Below are 24,332 nucleotides of genomic sequence, written 5' to 3' on the forward strand. Positions count from 1 at the left end.
CAAGCAACTACAATATAATTCAAATTTTTAGTATGTACTGGTTAGGAAGCTATACTGAAATCCTCTAAACAGCAAAATCCTGGGAAAAAAACATTGTTACATTCTGAATTAGTCATAACTGATTCAGGAAGTCTAAGTTATCTTGTTTAAAAAATATGATATCCTCACATCAATACCATTAATAAATTAAAGTTATCAAATCAAAGAAAACTGAAGATTTCCATATTGGTGTTTTTAAAGAAGAGACAAACTAAATACAAAATGGTATTTCTACTAAATATAATGGACAAAAAAATGAATGTAACTCCTTCAGAAGCAATGATAGTATAGATGACTTAGATAACAAATATTCTAGCCAGATGGAGGGCTGATTGTTCTATTCTTCCTGTACCTGACAAAGAGAGTATTAGCATTACTATCTTTTTGGAAAACTAACAGGCATCTTTACATTAAAAAGTTACTATAGAATAAACAGAGAAAAGGAATAAATATAAACCAAATAAAGCTGATTATAAATGGAATGCATCTTTTTTAAAAAGGTAAGCTCTGTGATAAAATAGAATCAATTATAACATCATTTTCAATTTTTTAATCTTTAATATACTCTACTCACATATATATAAAACACTAAATCCCAAATAATGCCATAAAGTGGTAAGATAATTTATTAATTATATTAAAAATAAAAAAAATAAAATACCTTCCTTAATATATGAGAAGACTTGGTGTAATATAAGTTAGGAAAATTTGTGTAAAATAAAATTTACATAAAATACATAAAATAAAATTTATATAAAATAACCTCTATTTGAAAGACAGACAATGGTAATAATTATCACAGTAAGTATATATTTCTTTAAAAAAATTTTATTATATATGGGAAAAATTACTGCTGACACTGCACTTGAGGATCTACATAATATGTAAGCTCTTATTAAAAAGCCATCAGTTTTACATACAACTTGTGGGCAACTTATAAAATAATTACCATCTCTTAAAAGCAATGATACTCCAAAATGAAACCAGTAATAACTGAATGCTAGCTAAACAAATACAAAAATTACCAAATTTCAGAGCCCTTTCATGCTCTGAAGTTACGTATAACATTTCTATACTACTATCTCCCAGTCTAAACTTAATGTTTGAATTATATTATCAATTTTTAATACTAGAATAATGACTTTTTCTATCTACTTAATGCAATATTATTAAGTTTAAACTTGCTAACAGTAAAATATTATAGATTACAATAAAAAGATGACTGAAATTTATCAGTGTCTATTACCATTATAGAAGTTTAACATGGATTATTTAGTGTAATTCTCATTGCAATAGGCATTGGAATTATCCCTCAAATGCTTTGAGAATACCAACACAGAGAAAAGATCACGTATACTATTTCCCAAGAAGATAGCTCCCATATCAATCATTCATTTACAGAAGTTACTAACACCTTAAGAGGTCAACTCCTTTTTCAGAAAATATCCTAAACTATAACCTAATTTTAAACTGTGATCTTAATTCTTAATCTTAATTCTTAAAGTACATCATCTCTAACATATATAATTCTTCCTCAGTAAGTGCTGTTTAATACTATCACAGGATTTTCAACATTAGTGAGTTATGAGATATAACTAGTTGAGAACTAATGTACCAGACAAGAAAGGTAAAAAAAACAACAACAAAAACTAAGAAAGAAAGTTATCCCAAATAAATATGACCTATTTCACAATTTTACCTAATGATAGCTGAGGGGCAAAGGTATGGGAAAGTGATGAAAGAGAACAGATTAATCTTGTTACCAGTAAAATGTTTTAGGTAAAGGAAAGGAACTGAGTATTATGGGTTACAGGAGAAGAGGAAAAGTCCTTCACTACATAACATTTATTTTGAACCAAGGGAACACATTAACTATTAGAGGTCAGTAAGTAGAATTTTTGAGTTTCTGGCAATTTTAAACTATTTAAAACCACTGAATAAAATATTAACAGTTTTGTCATGGATTAACGTTTTTCTTAAATATAGCTGAATACATTCCTTTAGCAACCAGAAACAATATTACTTTGGTAAGGATGGCTCAACTCTAGAATTATAAAATCCTCTCTATTGTTGTCAGATAATGAATAAAAGAAACAGTAAAGGTGATTTTCTTTATTTATTTTTAGTTATAGAAGGACACAATACCTTTATTTTATTTATTATTTTTATGTGGTGCTAAGGATCAAACCTGGTGCCTCACATGTGCTAGGCAAGCACTCTGCCACTGAGCTATAATGCCAGCCTAAAGTGATCTTGCATAGTAACAAATTTCTATGCATTTATTCAACTGTCAGAAGCCAGCTCCAAAAAATAACAATTTAGGACCCTGAAATGCCATCTAACAGGCTCATACAGGACACATCTTCAGACTTGCTTCCATTTCATGAAGAAGTCTCCTACCCCAAAATGTTTCAGCAATTGCTGCTACTTAAACAAATTGCAACAGTAAGCTCTTCAGAAAGGGCACAGGAAACCCAAACAGCTGTATCAAGAGTGACTTTCAGTCAGGAAATGAGTTTCTGATCAGACTGGTAAAACCGAAAGTTCTCTTTTTCATCTATTACTATTTGAGGAACATCATCTATTCCTTTGATAAAGTCTTCCCCAACCAAGCTTCTTTCAGAAATGAAGGGAAAGGCTAGATATTTTAATACAATTTCAATAGCAAACAATTCATAGTTTAGTTCAGAGTTACTTTACTTTATTGAGTTTTGGCTAAAGCCAAATGTACTTAGTACAGATCTGGTTTCTTTGTTTGTTTTACAGTACTGGGGATATCAAACCTAGGGCCTCATGCATTCTAGACAGGCACTCAACTACTGAGATCTGTTTCTTAAAAACAGAATCTTAGCAAATAACACTGAAAAAGAGTAGGATCATAAAACTCTCTACACTATAATCTTAATGAGATTAAGAAAAATTAACCAAAATGTCATTTTATGTACTTTTTGGCATGCCAACATTTCATAGTTGAACATATTTTAAACAATAAAATATCAAAGAAAAACATTACCAAGAGAAAGGGAAGTTTAATTATGTAAGAATTACATTTAAGATCTCATCTTATTTCTCACCCTTTGAAGAATACAAGTTTTTTTTTTTTTGTCTGTTTTTGTTTTTAAATACGGGTTTCACCATGTTGCCCAGGATGGCCTCAAATTCCTGAGTTTAAGCAATTCTCCTGCCTTCTCTTGGCTCAAATGATCAAGTTTTGAAATTTCTTTCTGATACAACTAAAATATACTAAGACCATGGAAGAAATTGAAAAGATTTTCTCAAAAAGCTAAAATCAAAAAACATACTAGGCTATTAAGTTCATAGATAAAATTCTTTCAGATCCAAATGATAGATAATTCAGATGATATTTACACCATACTAGAGTATAGAGGAAGGAAATCTTGCAAACCCTTTTTATGAAGCAAGTATAACACTAACCTAAGGATTACATCATGAAAAGGAAAAAAATTTAGGTCTCATTTAAACAAATATAATAAATATTAACAAACACTTTGTTTGCCACTATATATATTACAGGCATCTATAAACAAATAGCATTTTCCAGAAATATAACCATGGACCAAACATTAGATAATCTATTGAAGAAATTCGTCATATTATATGTTGAGTCAAAACAACATATTTAATGATAAAATGGAATTTCCTACGTAAATGATCACTCCTGATTAAAACAAGAAAGACCAGTAGTAAAATAAGCATATGTGCTGGATGTATGTAAAATATACATGCTTCATAGCAAAACTGAGTGTAGAATGTCGAGTGGAATACAGCAGAGAGCTCAGAAATAAATCTTTACATATATGGTCAATTAATTTTCAATAGGGGTGTCAGAAGCATTCAATAGCGAAAAGGACAGCCTTTTCAACAAATGGTGCTGAAAAAGCTAGATTACCTATAATCAACAGAATGAAACCGAATCCTTACCTTATAACCATTCACAAACATTACCTCAAATGAATCAAAGAGCTAAACTTAAAGCAGAAACCAGAAAACTCTTAGAAGAAACACTGGGATAGCTCCATGATACTGGATTTGGAAATTATTTCTTGAATATGCTACCAAAAGAACAAGCAACAAAAGGGAAAAAAATCAAGATTCTACAAAAATAAAAAATCATAACATTATAAAAAGAATTAAAAGGTTACAGAAGGGAAAAATGTGCAAATCACATTATTTTATATGGGATTAATATCAGAATTAATATAAAGAGTTCCTAAAATATCTGTAATAAAAACCAACTAGTTTGAAAATGGGCAAAGGACTTAAATAGACATTTTACCAACAAAATACAGATGGCTAAAATGCATATGAACACCACCACTCAACATTTAGGAAATGCAAACAAAATCACAATAAGGTACTTACTTTATACCCATTAGGATGGCTATATATAAAACAAAAATAAACAAAAACAGAAAATAACAACTGCTAGCAAGGTTGTAGAAAAAAGGGAACCCTGTGCATTGCTAATAGGAATGCATAATGGTACAGCTATTGGAATAAAATAGGATAGTGGTTCCTCAGAAATGTAAACATAATTACTGTATGATCTAGCACTTCTGTTTCTGAGTAGATACCCAAGAGAAATAAAAGGACTTGAGAAAATGGACCAAACATTAGAGAATCTATTGATTCCATACACAAATGTTGGTAGCAGAATTATTTACAATAATACTGCCCAAATGTCCATTAACAAATGAATGAACAAAATGTGATATGTACATATAATAGAATATTACTGAGCCTTAAAAAAGAGAATTTTGACACATGCTAAGATAAAGCTTGAAAACATTACACTAAGTGAGATAGGCCAAGTCAAAAAGAACAAATACTGTATGATTCTTCTAATATGAGGCTCCAGAGCAGTTAAATTCATAGAGACAGAAAGTAGAATGGTAGTTACCTGATTCCAGGGGAAAAGTGGATGGGGAGATAGTGTTTAACGAATACCAAGTTTCAATTAAGGAAGATGGAAAAGTGTTGGATGGTGGTTAACAGTCATACAACAATGTGAATGTACTTAAAGCCAGAGAATAAACCGTTAAAAAAATGGTTAAGATGGTAAATTTTATGTTATGAGTATTTTACCACAATTTCAAAATAGAAAAAAAAAGAATATTGAGGTAGGGATTTGCAGGTCATGATAAGGAGGGATGCCAGTGATCCATCAAATGGAAAATGCAAGCTAGAGATAGAATATAAAGTATGATTCCATCACTGTGTATATGCTTAAATAATTTATTTCTATAGGTGTAGAAACTTTCTTAAAACCTATACACCACCCCTCCTAAAAACAAACAAACAAACAAAAACCTCTAAAGATCATTTAAGGCAAGATCCAGGGAGTCAATAGCTATTATTCATCTCCTTCCTTTAAAATTTTATAGATTATTTTACCACCAAAAGGTATTGTTTTCAAAACAAAATTAGATAAAACCCAAAAATTTATAATCTAAAATAGTTTTGATTCTTTTAGTTTATCTGAATTAAGAACATCCTGAGGCAGTTGGGAACAGTGTTGTGTACACCTATAATCCCAGCTACTCAACAGGCTGAGGCACAATAATTTCAAAACAAAGAACTTGTCTCAAAAGAAAAAAATAGAGAGAACTGAGGATATAGCCTAGTGGTAAAATGCCTCTGGGTTCAATCCCCAGTACTGATAACAATAATAATAAAAACCCTCTGAGACAATTATGGAAGGTCTATAAAAAATGTCACCAAGCATTACTGAAAGAAATGAAAGCACAGGGATTTCACAAGATATTATGATAGAATGCTGACCTGGGCTGGGGATGTCTGAAGTGGAAATTCTGTGTTTAGACAAGTAGCTTTTTTGTTTTCCAAATTATATGTAAAAAGCATTGAATCCATCATTTTATTAGGATATAAATCTAAAGCATTTTAGCTCTTTGCTTAAAAAGAAGGTGATAATGCTTTCTCGTAAGAATGAATATATTCACTTGCATATATATGTATGTGTGTGTGTATGTATGTATGTATATATATATATGTGTATATATATATATACACCATATTAATTGAAATTAGCTATAGAAGAGTTAATATCCTAAAGTTTATTCTAGTTTAATGGACATTTCACAGAAGCAACGTGCTGAGACTCAAGGTAGTAGTTTGTTCCACGGACAGCTTTAGATGAACTACTCACACAGAAAAAAACTGCTTCCAACTGTATGAAAAAGTCAAGTCTGTAATAGGATGATAAATTATTAAGACTTTGTTCTTAAAAAGTTGAAATAAAATTAAGAGACTGACAAAACTGTGGCGGGGGAGGGGCTCATTGCTAGTACTTAAGTTTTTTCTTTCATTCTATTTTGATACTGATTTTATGTCCATATTGAATCTTTTAACATTTTAGTTAAGAAAAATATCACTATGTTCCAAAAGGGCTAAAAAAAGTTATATTCTGCATGTTAGTCAGCATAGACTAGATTATATAACCACTTAATTTTTAACTCTGAATGTCTTCGAACTACAAAGGTTAAATTTCTGCTTATTATTACATGCATGGATAAAAAGGCTATGATTTTCATGGTCATGTAGTGAACCAGATGTATCTAACAGAGAATGAGTGAACACTATTATTATCCCTTGTCAGAGGGAATGCAGCAGATTTTTAAGCTTATTCCTAAAGTCTCATGGCACAGAGAAGACAGAATGCCAACAGTTGTCAAGAGCCTGTACCTGGGAAATTAGAAGAAACATCTCTGCTTATTGCTGTATAGATCCTTCTCATTTTACACTTCATAAAAATATTAGTTTCATATTTAAGAAACACTCAAATACAGAATCTAAAAATCACAATATGGGAAAAAGGTTGAGGTACTACTAATATCTGACTCTAGTAACCTTAATCACAATTAAAAGAGTTGGTGGATAAACTTTTTTTTGACTACAGAGGACTGAACTCAGGGGTGCTTAACCACTGATCCACATCCCCAGCCCTATTTTATGTTTTATTTAGAGAGAGGGTCTCGCTGAGTTGCTAAGTGCCTTGCTAAGTTTCTGAGACTGGCTTTGAACTTGAGATCCTCCTGCCTCAGCCTCCTGAGCTGCTGTAAACTTTTGTTTTAAAAAGGTTGTATCTGTAAGGCTAAAGTAATAAAGTAACATCAAATTCTACAAATGGTTTTTAGTTTTTCCTCTACTAAGAAAGATTATTCTAACTGGCAAGAACCTATCTCTTCAGTGGTCTTAATAACTGTGTGAAGTTGTATCTTTTTATCCTCAAAATGAATGTGTGACAATGTCATGTATTATTATTATTTTTATTGGTTGTTCAAAACATTACAAAGCTCTAGACATATCATATTTCATACATTAGATTCAAGTGAGTTATGAACTCCCATTTACAGATTACAGAATCACATCGGTTACACATCCACATTTTTACATAATGTCATATTAGTAATTGTTGTATTCTGCTACCTTTCCTATCCTCTACTATCCCCCCTCCCCTCCCCTCCCATATTAATTTGACTTTACAGAAAAGGAAACTAAAGCCTGGTGAGACAGCAATTAATTCAGTGGGCCATATATTTAAAAAAAAACACAAAATAAAACATTTTCTTAAGAAAAACTTCCAACAGAACAGTTAAAAAACTAATGGTATGGCTCAGTGGTAGAGCACTTGCCTAGCATGCCAAGATCCTAGGTTTGATCCCCAGAAGAGCAAAAGTAAAAACAAAAACTACTCAGTGAATATCTATAAATCCAACATTTAATTCTCTTTATAATAATTTTTCTGTATTTGCTTCATTACATATTTATCAATCTATACATTAATCTATCTTATTTTTTATTCATTTCAAATTAAGTTGCAAGAAATAGGCCTAAACATCCTAAGAGTCCAGTTTTTTAGAAACTTATATTCTATATTTTTAAGGTTAAGAGTTATGTGGTAAAATGCACAAGTGTATTAGGATAAACTGTGATGAATGTATTCATATTTATAACCCCCAAACTCTATCCAGATATACAATATTTCACTCATAGAAACAGAGAACTGTGGTAACCAGAAGATGGGGAAGGGATAAAGGAGATGTCAAAGGACACAAAATTTCAGTAAAGACAAGAACAGCAGCTTCAAGAGATCTATTATATATCATCGTGACTGCAGTTAATAATGGCATGTTGAATACAGTTTAGTACTGCATAACATTTTGATAAAGCAACAGGGATACCATATTATTATAATGGAACTGAAAAAACTCCTATCATCTTATCAGAGCCCTCTTAATATCATAGCACATAATTCAACTACTTGTGATGCTGCTGATAAAAAGAAACCTATTTCATTAAAAAACCTATTGCCATTTGTGCAAAATTATAGTACATATTGATATATATACATTACATACTATTTTATCATGATAATAAATGATTGCTACTTATTTATGTATTTCCTATGCTGTATTTTTCATTGTAGAGTGTACTCTTCCACTTGAAAAACAGTATGCTGTCCTATGTCAGAAGTAGCCTCACACAGTATTTAACTGTATCTTCATCAAGAGGCCACACTGAGGGCTGGAGTTGTAGCTAAGTGGCAGAGCACTTTTGATGCTCAGCACCACATAAATAAATAAAATAAAATAAAGGTATTGTGTTCATCTACTATATATATAAAAAGAGGCCACAGTAGGTGATTAACCTATGCCAACTAGGTGTATGAAAGGAACTCTGCTATGGATGTATAATTATGAAATCAACTAAGGATGCATCTCTCTGACTGTACTCCCAACTAAGTCATGTGATATATGACTGTATTTGAAAATTGCTAGGAGAGTAGATTTGAAGTATTCTCATAAAAAAAAATAGGTGAGATGAGGCACATGTTAAATAGATTTAATTTAATCATATATATATAAATATACACGCTTTATAATACATATATATGTTTTATACAATAAACATAAGTTTTACTTAAAAGAGGATGGAGAATTTTACGTCTAGCCCTAAACAATTACAGTAGTTAAAACATAACTATAAAAGAAAGAAGATGCTGGAGATACCCCTCACCCAAGGGCAGGCAGCCCAGGTGTTGAATATCTGTAGTAAATTGGGCAAACTACCACCTCTCCACCAAATAACAGAAATTTACTTATTCACTCCCTAAAAGTTCAGAAATTAATCCAGGAGGAATAAATGTGGCCATAAAAAGCAGCTCGTATGCTCACCTTCTGAATCTTCAATTAAACTAATAGATGCTTGGGGGAAAGACACTGCTTGTGAGGCAAGTGCTAGTTTAAATGCTGCTTATCTATTAGTGGTTTTCTATGAGAGGCAGTGCAGAACTAGAGAAAAGGTAAACACTTTGAAATCAACATAATCTGGGTTCAGAGCTCTTCAAACTTAACTAGCTACTTAAATTACCTAACTTTTCTAAGCCTCAGGTTCCACATCTGAAAAATGAGGCATATTTTTCCCTTTTTTTAAATAACAAGTTTCTCAAATAGATGACCTTATATAGAAACAGGCAAGACAAGTCCTCATCCTGAACCTCAAGATTTAGGGGAAATTACTCTGGCCCTCTTCCAGTCATATTCCTCCCCAAGAGGTGAAGAGAAGTTGGGGTCAAAGGAATGCACACCATGAATTAATGCCCTGCTACAGATCATGTATGCTCTGGGTCTATCTAGAACCAGGAATTCCATGTCCATACAATGGAAGTTTGACTTCTAGAATCTGCAAGGATCTATCCCCTAGGTCTCACTTCCTAAAATGGTATGGAAGGACCTTGACTGTGAGCACTTGGAGGTAGGAAGATTCCAGAACTGTGTGTAAAGCCACCTCAAAGTAAGAATAGAGTATGACATAGGAACAGAATGGTGTTTAGGCTCAGAGGTGAGATGGATTTGGCCCATGTAGACACATTCTGGCATATAACTGAAGAGTCCAAGAATTCTTAGTTCAAACCTGACCTTTTATTATTATTTATTTATTTGCAGTGTTGGGGACTCAACCCAGGAGTGTGTTATCACTGAGTTATACCCCCAGTTCTTTCTATTTTGAGACAAGGTTTGCTAAATTGTGGAGGCTGGACTTGCACTTAAAATCTTCCTACTCAGCATCCCAAGTCTCTGGGTTTATAGGCATGTACCATAGTGCTCAACTTAAATCTTACAGGTCCCTATGAAGATTTATTTGTCAAAAATGGGAAGATGAAACATATTACACACATGTGCTATGGGGGGTCTTTATATTTGGTACAGACTTCACAAATGTTATAAGTAGGCTGGTCTATAATAACTCAACACGTATTTACAGTATTTTCCATGTTTATTTTAAAATATTATATTTAATAATGCAACATTTCAAGGTAGACTTAATTATTGCCACTGCACAAAGAGATATGCAGAAGAAATCTATCCAGCTCTCTCTTCTCTACTGAATCTGTCTTCTTATCTACCAAGTACTCTGAGCATACTACTCTACCATATCATTAATATTGAATTTTGCAAGATAATGTACTCCTAATCCCTTAGTTCTATTCTCTATGACCTCTCTTTAGCATCTGATACTGTCAACAGTGTTTCCTTTCTTAACTAAAACAGTTTTCTCTTTTGGCTTCTAAGACTACACTAACTAGTTTTTCTACCAGTCTTTTGCTCTTAGATTTTTTTCTTTTTCATTTCTTAAGAGTAAATAAGATAATGTTTCTGAGTCATTGTATCAGCCAAAGCTATGTTCAATGAAATATTTTCTTTTTTATTACTTTTAATTGGTGCATTACAATTATATATAATAGCAGGATTCATAGTTACATATTTACACATTAACAGAACAATATAATTTGGTCATCAATTCCCCAGTATCTCCCCATCTCATTCCCCCTCCTCTAATTGTTGTTGTTATTATTATTATGTAATCTAATAAAAATAGCTACCATTTTTAGTAGTGTCAGTTATTGCATGTTAGAAATGAGTTAACACTTTCTAGCTTTATGATCCCAAATAAGTCATTTAACTTCCCTGAGTTTCTGCTTTCCCAGCTGAAAAATGTTGTAATATTCTTTATAAGAATTAAATGAAACATGGACTATAAAACAAACTATGAAACATAGTTAATAAATATTAACTCTCTCCTCTGTCTTAGTGCTTCTAAGTGAATAAATTAGTTTTTTCCTCTGTGTGCCTTTCCAAAAACAAAGTTCTTGGCCACTGGACTTTCTTTATCCTCTATGTCTGCACTTATTGCATCTGTATCTCCAACTCCTCTGGAGGGATGGTTCTCAATCATTTGGGTCTAGATCTCTCACTAAATGTTTAGACCCACATTAAGTTTTAATAATTATTTCTACTTAAGAATCCTACTGCTTTCCACATAAAATTTGTTCTTTTCTTTACTAAAAGAAGAGAGGAAAGCAAAAGGCTAGTAATATAAAACATTACAAAGGTAGAACTGATGGGATGGATGATTAAGCAGCAGATAATTTCAGTTTCAAGCTTGCCTTAAAAAATGACAAAAATTAAGAAGCAAGGTTTTCAATGATCATGTTCAAAATTCTCCATTTTTCCCCATTCTTCAGACATGAAACTCTAATCCTTCTATTTTTTAATCTATAAAGCCCAAAATGTACTCAATTCTTTTAAATGCCCTCATGTTTACATGCCTCATTCATCTAATAATGTAATATCTTCTATTATCAACTTTTATAAATTTATCTTTCTAATTATACTGCAGGTCAAGTCTATTGACCACTTTTTTTGTAATCTTCTTCATAATGTCTATAAATGCTGATGAAGACATGGTCAACAACTCAGATAATCATAAATAAAGATATTTTCAGATTTTTTTTCTGTCATCGGAGGAATTGTTTCAAATTGAAAGCTTAGAAAGTCTTCCACATAAAAAATGTGAACAACAGGGAAAGGAAACAACCTTCAATTTAAATCATTTAGCCATGTGTTAATTCTCTATAAATTATTTTCAAGAACTATATAAATTTTTCTTCAAAAACTACTTATATTTTAGCACATGCCTGTAATCCCAGCAGCTTGGGAGGCTGAGCCAGGAGGATCATGAGTTCAAAGCCAGTCTCAGCAAAAGCAAGGTGCTAAGCAACTCAGTGAGACCTTGTCTCTAAATAAAATACAAAATAGGGCTGTGGATGCGGCCAGTGGTTGAGGGCCCCTGAGTTCAATGTCCAGTACAAACAAAACAAAACGAAACAAAACAAAACAAACAAAAAAAGTTTATATTTTCAACATAGGTTGGGGTTGTGGCTCAATGATAGAGCACTTGCCTAGCATGCATGAGGCACTGGGTTCGATCCCCAGAACCATATTTAAAACAAACAAACAAAAAAAAAACAACTACAATGTAAGTCTCTAAAAGGATAGACTATTGTTATTTATTAAATATTAAATGTGCTTAAAACTTCTAAAATCCACATGACAAAAAATTATTATACAGTTCATTTATAGTAATGGATTTTTTTATTAGACATATTTCAAGTTCAGGAAAATTTAATTACATTCCACTTTCTTTAGTATGATCAAAACAGATAAACTGTAAGGTAATAAAGCTGAGTACTTTACCTGAGTAGCTTTATCTTTCATACACGAAGGGTAGTGAACATGAGGATCCCGTGGCCACTGTCCTGTGAGGTAAGGTCCTGTTATCGTATCCAAAGAAGAGGTTCGCCTTATTGTACTAGAGGTTCGAACTTGCTGAGATTTTGGTCTGTCCACTATAAAAAGTGAAAAAAAAAATAGATTTTAGAGTACATCTTTTAATTATTTAAACTTTAGTTTGTAAATGTCATTAAATCAATTTGCCCTATAATATATACATTTACCCAAATAACCCTATTGTCTGATCTAATAAAATTCACAGATCTTCTCCCAAGAAAAACACATTTCATTTAACAAATCTTGCATGTACTTTCAGGATTTCTGACCCATCCTCAGAAGCCCATCCATTTTAGAGATATAATAAAATCTACTTATCATCTCTACTGCCTTTACTTTTAGACTTTGTCATATCAACTGCCAGTTTTCTAACTGCTGTTTCTGCATCCAGTTCAACCAAATCTTTTTTAAAAATTTGTTCTTTCTAGCTATACATGATGGTAGAGTGTATTTTGACATTTTATACATACAAAAAGTACAACTTGTTCCAATTACGATCCCGTTATTGTGGTTGTATGTGATGCAGAGTTACATTGGTCATGTATTCACATATAGGATAGGAAAGATATGTCCAATACATTCCACCATCTTTTCTATTCCCATTCCCACTCCCTTCCCTTCGTTCCCATTTGTCTAGTCTAACGAACTTCTAATCTTCCCTCCTCCCTTGTTGTGGGTTAGCATGCACATTCTGAAAGAACATTCTGCCTTTGATTTCTTTGGGACTGGCTTATTTAACTCAGCATGAGAGGCTCCAGTTCCATCCATTTACCAGCAAATACCATAATTTCATTCTTCTTTATGGCTGAATAATACACCACTGTGTATATATACCACATTTTCTTTATCCGTTCATCTGTTGTAGGGCATCTACGTTAGTTCCATAGCTTGGCTATTGCAAACTGAGTTGCTATAGACATTGAAGTGGCTGCGTCACTATAAATCTTAAAAAGCCCTATGGTTTTTGTCTTTAAGAACCATATTCTTCAATATAATAAGAAGCATAATATTTTGCTACTCCTCCATAAGCCCATGCTTAGTGTCACATGAAAGACTTCTACTTTTCCAAAAATAAAATGCAGTTTCTGCCTCTGGATCTTCTATTTCATGAACCTAGAGCTCTCTCCCCTTCCTTGTTCACTAGATAAACTGTTATTAATTTTCAAGATCTGCTCAAATGTTACATTGCTTCTCCTTCCTTCTCCGTTCAAGATATACTCACTTCCCTCTGTTTTCATGGCACCCTAAGCTTTTCTCTCTCCCCCACCAGAGCATAGTTTCAGTCACTGCAGACCAAAAAGGAGTTGATGTTTAATATTTACTTAACAAATTGATTCACAGCTACCTCAAAATAACATGCATAAAGAACTATGTATCATAATTCTTATAGATACAGAGTTTGAAGCACAAAGAAGTTGAATTATCCCATGAACTGGGGCTGTTAAAAGGGGATAGAGTTAAAAAAAGAACCAAGATCTCTGGGAATTTTATATAGTTGAATCAATCTACCCTAATAATCTATTTCTTTTCTTCCTCATGAGTACTATAATCATCTCTGTTGAAAATTAAAATCATCACACAGAACACTAAACCCATAAAGAAATGACTGAAGATTTTCCATATGTTCATCCCAAAGAATTTACTATAATAAAGTCCAATTGATCATAAGTTTCCAAGGCTCCAATTCTAGTTCTATCTCACATATAACAAAGTGTTTTGTATATTAGAGAGGGTCAGAAAACATTTCAAATTCAATGCTTTACTCAAACTATCTTCCTGAAACCAAAACACACACAGTCCATCAGAATAAAAATAAAATACAGAAGGGCTGGAGTTGTAGCTCAGTGGTAGAGTGCTTTACTCAAACATGTGAAACACCGGATTCAATTCTCAGCACTGTATATAAATAAGTAAACAAAATAAAGGTCCATTGATATCTAAAAATATAAAAATAAAAAGTCTACTCTAATTTTATCATATTATCTAGATAATATCTTAGAAATGCAGTTCTGATTTCTTCTTTGACCCAAGAGTTGTTAGAGAAAATCTGAAAATTATCAAATTTCCAGGCCAGGATTGTAGCTCAGTGCTAGAGCACTTGCCTAGTACATGTGAGACACTGGGTTCGATCCTCAGCACTACATAAAAATAAATAAACAAAACAAAGGTATTGTATCATTTCCTCCTTATCTTTATTAGTTAGCTCATTTTCATAAATGTTTCATGAGTAATGGAAAAGATGTATTTTGTTCACAGAATATGGAGTTATTTGTCTTATATATCAATTAAATTAAATAAAAGTTCAGAATATAGAATGATCAGCTTGATCTGTCACCTAGAAAAATACTCTAAAATCTGTAAACTTCTACTGAGTTCTAAAAGTTCTTTTTACTTGAATATTTTTTTACATATTTTAGATCTTAATAATTTGGAAGTTATAAATTCTTGACATCATCATTATGGCTTACATGTATAATAATTATAATATGACCCATTTATTAATTTTTACTTTTAAATTTTGTCAAACTAAATATTGACTCCCTTCTGTTTTCTTTGCTCTAATTTGCTCTGAATATTCCCCATCTTTTCATTTTCAAGTTCTTTGAATGATAACTTTTATGTGTATCTCTTATAAACAGTAGGTATACTTTAGTGAGCCTTTTTGTTGTAAAAGGTAAGTTTATCCTATTTACATTTATTGTTGTAACATGCTTCATTTAACTTGTTATATAATTTACCCCCTATTTTGTACTGCTTCCTTGCTACTTGTTTTCTGTTTTATTGTTGTTCCTTCTCCCCTCTCCTTACACCATTCTCTTAGGTAACTTGGAAGATATGGAACTTATCTTTAGTTCTACTAGGAGGTATTTCTATGCTTTTAAATGTTTCCTGGTTGTAAAAGCAGTATCTACTAATTTGAGGAACACTGAAAATAATCTGACTTATGATGACTTATTTAAAATTAAAGTTACTTTGTATTCCTTCCACCCAAAAGACACAAAAGGCAAAAACAAATTGTCCCTTGAAAGACAACATTTATAGCAATTGCCAATTTTTAAAAAAGACTGATCTAAATGTCAGCTATAAACTAAAAAGGAAAAACCATTACATGTGAAAACTTGTGCATATACTTAAATTGCTTAAAACTATTTGAAAAATTACAGTTTATTTGTCATTAAAACTCAATTTGGCGAGTAAAAAACAGGGATAATTTCTATTTTATGATGAATTAAATATCTGAACAATCAATCTATAAATGAGCCCACTGGCCTGTATAATACAATATTCTTATCTGTATTTCACTACTTTTTCTTTGATTATATTTTAAATCTTTAGACATCTGTGTATCATTTTTTAAAAAGCATATGTTCTCCCTTTGGTGTCTATCAGTAGGTAGGTACTTCGTTAGAACTTTGGTCTTTTAAAGTTTTTTTGATTAAGTATTCCTACTGGTAACTATGTAGACAGGCAGTAATAAGTGTAGCTATTTATTTACAACTGGATATGTATGTTATTACTAATACATTATGCATATTCTGAAATAAAATATAAATGTATATGTATGAATTTTTTTAAAAAATAGAGAAATTCTATTTGCTTCATGTGTCTCAATGGGTATCCTTCTCACTTCAATATGACAACTATTAGGGTAAGGCACCTGAAATTGAGAACTAAATTCAATCTGGAGATTGGCCATCTAGCTTTTTCTAATTCTGTAACTATAATCTCAGTTCTTAATTGCATAAGAATATGTAGACAAGTTCCATACATCATTACTAATAGGAAGAAAATATTAAAAAGAAAGAATAAGGATAGCACAGTATTCACATCTTGTTAAAAGCTTCACTCTACCAGTCATCATTTTAAAAACTTAAAAAAACATAAGGCAGACACATAGTCACAAACCAACTATGCTTCAGTTTTGGACTACTATATGATTGTGGTCCTACAGGATTAAAATGAAGCTAAAAAATTCCTGTGAACTAGAGACTTTGTTGCCATCATAATATATAGGAGTGCAATGCTTTGCTCATGTTTGTAGATATGGTTAATATAAATAAACCTAGTGCACAACTAGTCAGATAAAACTATAACACAAACAATTGTGAACAGTACATGTACTTGATAATAATAATAAAACTATTGTTACTTGTTTACGTATTTACTATTCTATTGTTACTATTTTAGAGTGTATGTCTTTACTTGTTTTTTAAAAAAAGTGAAGTATAAAAAATATATCATTTCATCAGCAGGCTTATACATTTCATGTTTACTTTTTCCCTTAATGTCAAATGACCAACCTATAACATCTAGATTTGTCTAAGTACACTCTATTATGTTCACACAAGAATGAAATTGCCTAATCACTTAACAATGCATTTTTTAGACTATGTCCCTGTTATTAAGCAATGCATGACTGTACGTGAAAGGCTATATACTGCAAACTTTAAAAGAAAGATTCTCACCATTCCTTATGCCAGGAAAACTTCAAAGATGTGGAGCAGTTAGGAATTTTCTTGTAGATTATTTAAAGAGTAGAAATTCTGAATTAATTTAAAAACTGACAATCAGCACACTCTTCCAAGATATAATTTGCCATAATAGCCCCGTTTATCAAATACCACTAGTACCTTAAATTTATCCAAAGATCTATCATAAACTCAATTCTGTTTCAACAAACTGACATTTTCATATTATCCAAACTACCGGTGAGTTAGTTTTTGACCGCCTCAACATCTAAGAATATATACCCATAAATATTTACTTATTTTACTTCTAGTATTATTTATTACCAATTCAGATTTTACCATTTCAGTACACTAATGAAATTCAATACTAGTTTTGCATTATTTATACATTCAATACAATAAATTGTTTATTTCATTATGAAGGTATGATTACAATATTTACCTAACTTCTGAGTTGCGTGGAAATACTATTTCTCTACTAATTAATACAAAATTACCCTAACTCAAGTAGCTCAAACAAGACATCATATCAACCAGAAATCCACATTAGTAATGTGAATCGTTGGATTACTTTACAATAACTTGAATAACTTAATTTGCTAAAATGCATTATCAGTCATACACACTAAAGAATGAAAGAAAATCAATTAAACAAATACATATCATCATTTTTTATGGTAAACCATGCATCAGAAAATAGTACTTTTATAGATGGTGAAATCAGGTAGTCAATATTACTAAACAAAACTTGCTCAGTGTCTACTTATATGGAAATACTATTCCACATATGAAGGGGTATTGCAAAATAAGTTTCTGACTCTTCCTGTCCTCAAAGAGTTTACATTCTGGTTGGGAGAGATATGATATACATATTTTAACTCTATATAAAATAGTGTATGTGAGGCATATATACACCAATGAGGAACAGAAGGCAAGCAAGGCAAAAACAAAACAAAACAAAACAAAAACCTAGGCAGCAGATAGCAAAAATGATGCTCTATAAGAAGGAAAACTCTCAAGGAATAGTAAAGAGTCTAGGCATGCCACATAGCACTCTGGTTGCTAATCTCTATCCCATAAATATTTGAGGATAAAACACAGATTACTGTATAAAGTAAGTAAATATGACAGTTTAAAAAATACACCTTTTTCGAAACAGTCAAAACCCCTTTTCCAAGTCCTAGTACTACCATGATTGTTAGTACCAGAAAATGACTATTAACAGTAGGTCTATAAAAATGGCTCCTCTATTACATTCATCTACTAGTTGTGCTTTGCCTTCCCTTCCTTCAGAAAGCAAAATCAGATAGTAGACTTGGGACTTCTCTGAGGTACATACTAAGGACTATTCAAAATAATTCTTAGTCTCTAGAAGCCAGTTGGAAAAGTGGCTATGTTATAGTACTAACAGTAAAACAGGATAAAAACAGGAATTCTTACAGAACGACTCTGAATCTGAATAGCAAGCCACTCACTGTGCAGACAAACAAATCAAAAAACCTTAAAATCTAACTGCCTGAGTAAATGTAGCTAATTAATTTGTTTCCAAAACAATTCAGTAGCAATTACCGAAGACTAATTGGTGAGCTTGAAAAATGTTATTTTTTTCTTTCTTTTTTTTTTTAATACTGGGGTTGAACCCAGGAGTGTTTTACACTGAGCTACATCCCCAGTGATTTTTTATTTTTTTGAGACAGGATCTTACTAAGTTGCCCAAGCTGGCCTTGAACTTGTGATTCTCCTACCTCAACCTCCCAAGTCACTGGGATTATAGGCATGCACCACTGCACTCAGCTAAAAATTTGATATTTTAAGAAGCTAATATCCAGCAGAAAGTTAACAAAATTAAGTGAAATCCCCAAGACTCTCAAAAAAAGATGTTAGAAATTTTAAGATCTTGAGCTACAGGTTAATAAGTACAAACCACCATACCCTCCAAATTACAATTACTAACTGGTAAAGAGGATGCAATATTGTTGAGTGCCACAATGTAGCTGTATATAATGTAAGCCATACAATAAGCAAAGCACTCATATTCTTTCCTTGAACTTTAATAATTAAACTCCAACCTTGTTATCCCATGTTCCATCTGTATAAGCAATTTTAAAAAAATGTCATTTCTCTGTAGTTAGCTCCTAGTCAATTGATGATTACCTATCCACTGATTATACATGTAAAACGTACATAAAATTAAAATTTAAATAATTTATTTAAACCTTTGAGGAGATATCCAACTACTCTACAAGGACTATAACTCCACAAAAATTAGCTGTCCCAACATCATCAATGGAAATCGCTTTGTACTTTATTCAAAAACGACCATAGAGGGGCTGGGGTTGTGGCTCAATGGTAGAGCACTCGTCTAGCATGTGTGAGGCCCTGGGTTTGATCCTCAGAACCACAAAGATATAAATAAAATAAATGTATTGGGTCCAACTACAACTAAAAAAAAAATATTTTGAAAACAAAAAAAACTACGATGGATCACAATTGTAAAGAATCCTAATTGTGGAACACTGTATAGTTCAGCAAGTTACTTCAGATAACTAGGTACTAGTATCAATTTTTCTAGTTTTTACTACACAGAATTTATATTAATAACTGGCTTTTATGTAAAATATTGTACTAATAATACTACTGAACAGTACAAAATATAAAAAGATATTTTGTCTTGAAGTAAGACATGTAAGTAAGTATGTGAAAATATTTTATTCCATGATAGTCAACAGAGCATAAATAATCAAGTCCATAAGCTAATTTTGAATCACAAGTTCAAAATGAAAACAAGTCAACAGGTCCTATAGTAGACACATGCACACACATATATGTATGTGCAATTTACCTAGTACTGAAAAGAAAAATGTTAAAAAATGTCTTTAGAAATAAGTAATCCTTTTAAAGCCCCACAATGTCAACATATGGGCATGTCTGAGAAGTAACAGAAACAGTTAATATTTCACCCAGAAATTAGATCCTAAAACAGAAAGGCAATAGGTCCTCCTCACACAATTCATAGTGAAATAATTATGCAACGGGTCTCAAGAATGGGATACTGTGATTTGGTTTTCTATAAAAGGACTACCAGACATCTTATTAAAAAATTCAAATTACTGGGGGCTCCATTCCAGAGATTCTGATTAAATAGTAATAGGGAAGATGTAAGAATTCACAATTTTTAAAAGCAAATCAGGCAGATTTGATGCCTCATCAGGTTTGAGAACTACTGAGAGCTGAAAGTCATGTTTCTCAAAGTCTTTTTTGATAAAATTTTTTTTAAATGTTGATTTCTAGGCTTAATTTCTCATAAATGAAATAAGACGCTGGTGGTGAAACCAAGAAATGTGAATTTTTAATAAGCATCTCAGGTGATTCAAATTCTACTAAAAAAGCTTAAGAACCAAAGTCTGGAGTTTTGAGACTAGATCTTTAGAATTTAAATTCTCAACACAAAAATCCTTTTTTGATAATAAATTTAAGAGGCCTTAAAATTTTGACTACAACATTCAAGAAAATATCTTATTGGAAAAAAAAAAAGTCAACCAATTCTTTGACATCTTTGATATTTGCAACTAGCAGCTAAACATTTAGATCTACTAAATTTAAACATCTATTAAACTTAACTAAGTGCTGGCCATGGTAATAAGACCTTTCAAACCTAAGTACAGAGCACTCTAAGGCAGCATATGCTTATGAACACTAGAAAGATGAAAAAAAGTTAGCTTTTTTTGAAAAAGACCCACTCACTCAACTAGGGCATTCTGCATACAAATAAAATTTAAGTACAATTTTCCTGCCACTGGTTCACTGAGATTAAACATAAATTTCTAAAACTCTATTTTGTTAATAAGGTTGCTTTTAGTACTTCTGTAAGGAAAGTTACTATCTTGAAAGATATAGTTGTGAATTATCACTACCAACAGTATGAGTAATTTCCTCCTTGCCTCACAGTTACAAAGAATGTTTTCAAAACAAATTTAAAAAAAAAATTAAGAACTGGATAGCAGAGAATAAAATGTGGGAAAAAAGACTGCTTTATCTTTCTACCTAATCTATCGTACAATAATATTGACCCTCTAATAGAATAACTACTAGATTTTGTTTTCCAAAGTCAGCATACTCTGGGCACTTCACCATTAGCCTATTGGTTTTTCCCCTAGGTATATAAAATGATGAAATCAGCCACATATGTGTACCATCTACTTTGTTACTATAATACAATACCTGAGACTGGGTGATTTATAAAGAAAAGTGGTTTATTTAGGCTCATAATTGTAAAGGTTAAGAAGTTCACAAGAACAATGTACTTGAACACTAGAATGATAACAAAATCTGCTCAATTTCTGGTGAGGTTTTCAAAGCAGAGGGCAAGCGGGCATGCACAAAAGAGGCAAAAGGGTAACTCTAACCCTGCTTTAGAACAACCCACTCTGATAATTAATTCAGTTGCTCCTGAGCAAGAACTCATTCAGTCTCTCACTCATGTGAGACAGCATTAATTTAGTCTTGAGGGCCACAGCCCTTATGATGCAAACATTTCTCACTAGGTCCCATCTTCCAACAATGCCACATTGATGAATTAAGCCATAAGTTTTGGGGTAACAAACCATATTAATCACTAAAATAAAATCACCAAAATGAAATTATATCAGATAAGAGAAGGACGCTAAATCTCAATAGGCTATCTAAAATAAAATCATAGGGCAAAAATTAAGTTCTTTCATTGTAAGAGGATTCTGAAATACTAAATACTAATATCAACTAAACCTGGAATCCTACCACAGAAGTAATCTAGAAAACATGCAGAAATGACCATGTGGTTGCCTTGCAGAAATCTGCAAAGGACACAATCAAGAAGATGACAAGAGAAACAAACATGCTTCTGATCAAATGAGGCCTAGCACAACACTGTAACCTCAAGTCCACCTAGGAAAAAATGTAACTCAGGCAGTCAGTTAGACATGACTGTCTAGGCAGCAGCTCACCCAAAAACTTATGTCAAATGACACAAATTGAGAAGGCATTTGTAGGGAGACCTTCAATCTGTTTTCAAAGAAAACCCAAGAGAATCTTTTTATACTAAAGCTATAAAGAAATCATCACTAAGATGGCCTGATAATAAGTTTTGGAACAATAAAAACAAATTGAAACAAAGCTCTGATATTTGGAATACATCACCGAAACTTCATATAAACTTACATAACAGGAGACACTGAAGAATTTTTTTCTAAGTTCATTTTTTTTCTGGTGGTACGATGACAGTCCTTTAAGGAACCTTGGGAAATAAGTAATTAGTATAAGAAATCACTAGAATAGAACTCATCATTTTAATGAATTCTATTATTAGAAATTTTAACTGTCAAAAATCTATTATAATTAATGAGCTCAAATATTAAATAATCACAAAGTATCAACAATTGTAATAAAGAACAAAATAAGTGATTGAAGTGAAAAGTCATGTTGCAAACCAAAGGAATGAAAATATATCTTAATCAGAGGACTGAACATTTCAGAAATTTTTCTTTTCAACTGCTTAATTTCCACTTTAAGCACCGGGATAAAATTTTTGCTCAAATGAGACAAATTATTAGATCCTAATTTAAAAAATAATAAGATGCAGATACAACAAAGGTTATAGAATGAGTTATATGTATCACATAGTATAATAACCAATATTATTAGCCAAACTCTTTGATGTTTAAAGTAGGGAATAACTTCCCCTCAAGAACATGATGTCAAAAAGTATTCCCCTCAATCTATTATTTAATGAGGATAAAAGAAGAAAGTAATAAATAGAAAATTAATTAACTATTTTAGTAGAAGATATTACCAAAATATCGCCCTCCCCCTTTCCCTCTCTCTCTAGCAGTTTCACTTTGTAACACTAACCTACATGTTACTATTTTATTATTAAGGAAAGTTATAACATTATGTAGCATTTTCTGTACATTCAGTAGAATAGTAAGTCAAAATTCAATATAGTTTATTATCTGTAAAAGTTTTATCCAAGTATTACAAAAGTATGAAGATGATAACAGAATAATTTAAAAATAGAGTAATTAAGAGAGCCAAACCAAACACTCCTGGGCAATACAACTTAACAGTGTCACAAAACAGACCAACAAAAGACTAATAAGCAAGTCAGGACAAAGGATCAAAAATTATTGGACCATTGTAATATCACCATCTGTATTGAGAGCAAAAGGAAAGAAAGCATTCAGTCTTCTGATGAATCTCTGAACAACAGAACAAAAATCCCTAATAGGTAAAGGGTCAGTGTGAATGTATGAAAGAAAAGTACCAGCAGGTTCTACAGAATCCAATTTGCATGTGAAAGCAAAAGTACCCCAACTCAATAGTCTCAGATACTCTCAAATCTTAACATGCAGAGGTGCCTCCAACATAAAGAGTCCAAAAGAGGAGAAATTATGAAGTTGAATCCAAATTGAGTAGAACAAAGATAACAGAAGCAAAGGAAAGAGAACACTGAACAAAAATGTTGAGAAAGGGAGTCAAGGAGGGTGCCTGCAGAAGCAAAATAATAATAATAATAATAATTAAGTACTTTACAAAAGCAACAGAGACTATGCTAAATGATCACCCTCTTCTTAAAAATGCAATTAATTTCATCTAAAATATGAGCAACAGAGAAGAACAGTAGATCAGTCCCACATAAAATTATAATGTAGGGGACTAAAAGAATAAAAGAGCAGAAGAAATTTAAAAAATAATAATAAAAATAAATGTCCCATAAATTATGAAAGCATGCCAGAAAGAAGTGTTCATTTAAAATGAAGACTGTAACCTAATATTTCAAAACAAGCTAAAAAGTTTTACTTTATTATTATTATTATTATTATTATTATTATTTTGGAGCAAGGGATTGAACTCAGGGGTACTTAACCACTGAGCCACATCCCCAGCCCTCTTTATTTTTAGGCAAGAATCTTAGTAAGTGGCTTAGGGCCTCACTAAATTGCTGTGGCTGTCTCTTGTGATTCTCCTGACTCAACCTCCTGAGTATGGTGGTGCATGTATTACAGGCATGCACCACCATACCTGGCTGATAAATACCATTTTTTTAAAGAGAGAAATAATGAAAAACCTCAAAACTAGAAAAACTCAGAAATGATATGTTTGGAGGCAAGGGAGATAT

The 24,332-nt window shown here is 31.9% G+C and overlaps 1 protein-coding gene across 4 annotated transcripts in view; it reads right to left on the reverse strand.

Moving 5' to 3' along the window:
- The window catches only part of Glcci1 (glucocorticoid induced 1), an 85,309-nt gene that overhangs the window by 42,313 nt on the left and 18,664 nt on the right, over nucleotides 1-24,332 (reverse strand). For 3 of the 4 annotated variants that reach the window (XM_078040367.1, XM_078040366.1, XM_040291543.2), the window contains exon 2: nucleotides 12,618-12,769. In XM_078040367.1, coding sequence (XP_077896493.1) covers nucleotides 12,618-12,769 — 152 coding nt within the window. Of the gene's footprint in view, nucleotides 1-12,617; nucleotides 12,770-17,176; nucleotides 17,319-24,332 lie in introns of those variants that run through there. The other variant, XM_078040368.1, reaches the window with a different exon arrangement.

This window comes from Ictidomys tridecemlineatus, chromosome 2 (assembly GCF_052094955.1).
Source record: "Ictidomys tridecemlineatus isolate mIctTri1 chromosome 2, mIctTri1.hap1, whole genome shotgun sequence".
Classification (NCBI taxonomy): Eukaryota; Metazoa; Chordata; class Mammalia; order Rodentia; family Sciuridae; genus Ictidomys; species Ictidomys tridecemlineatus.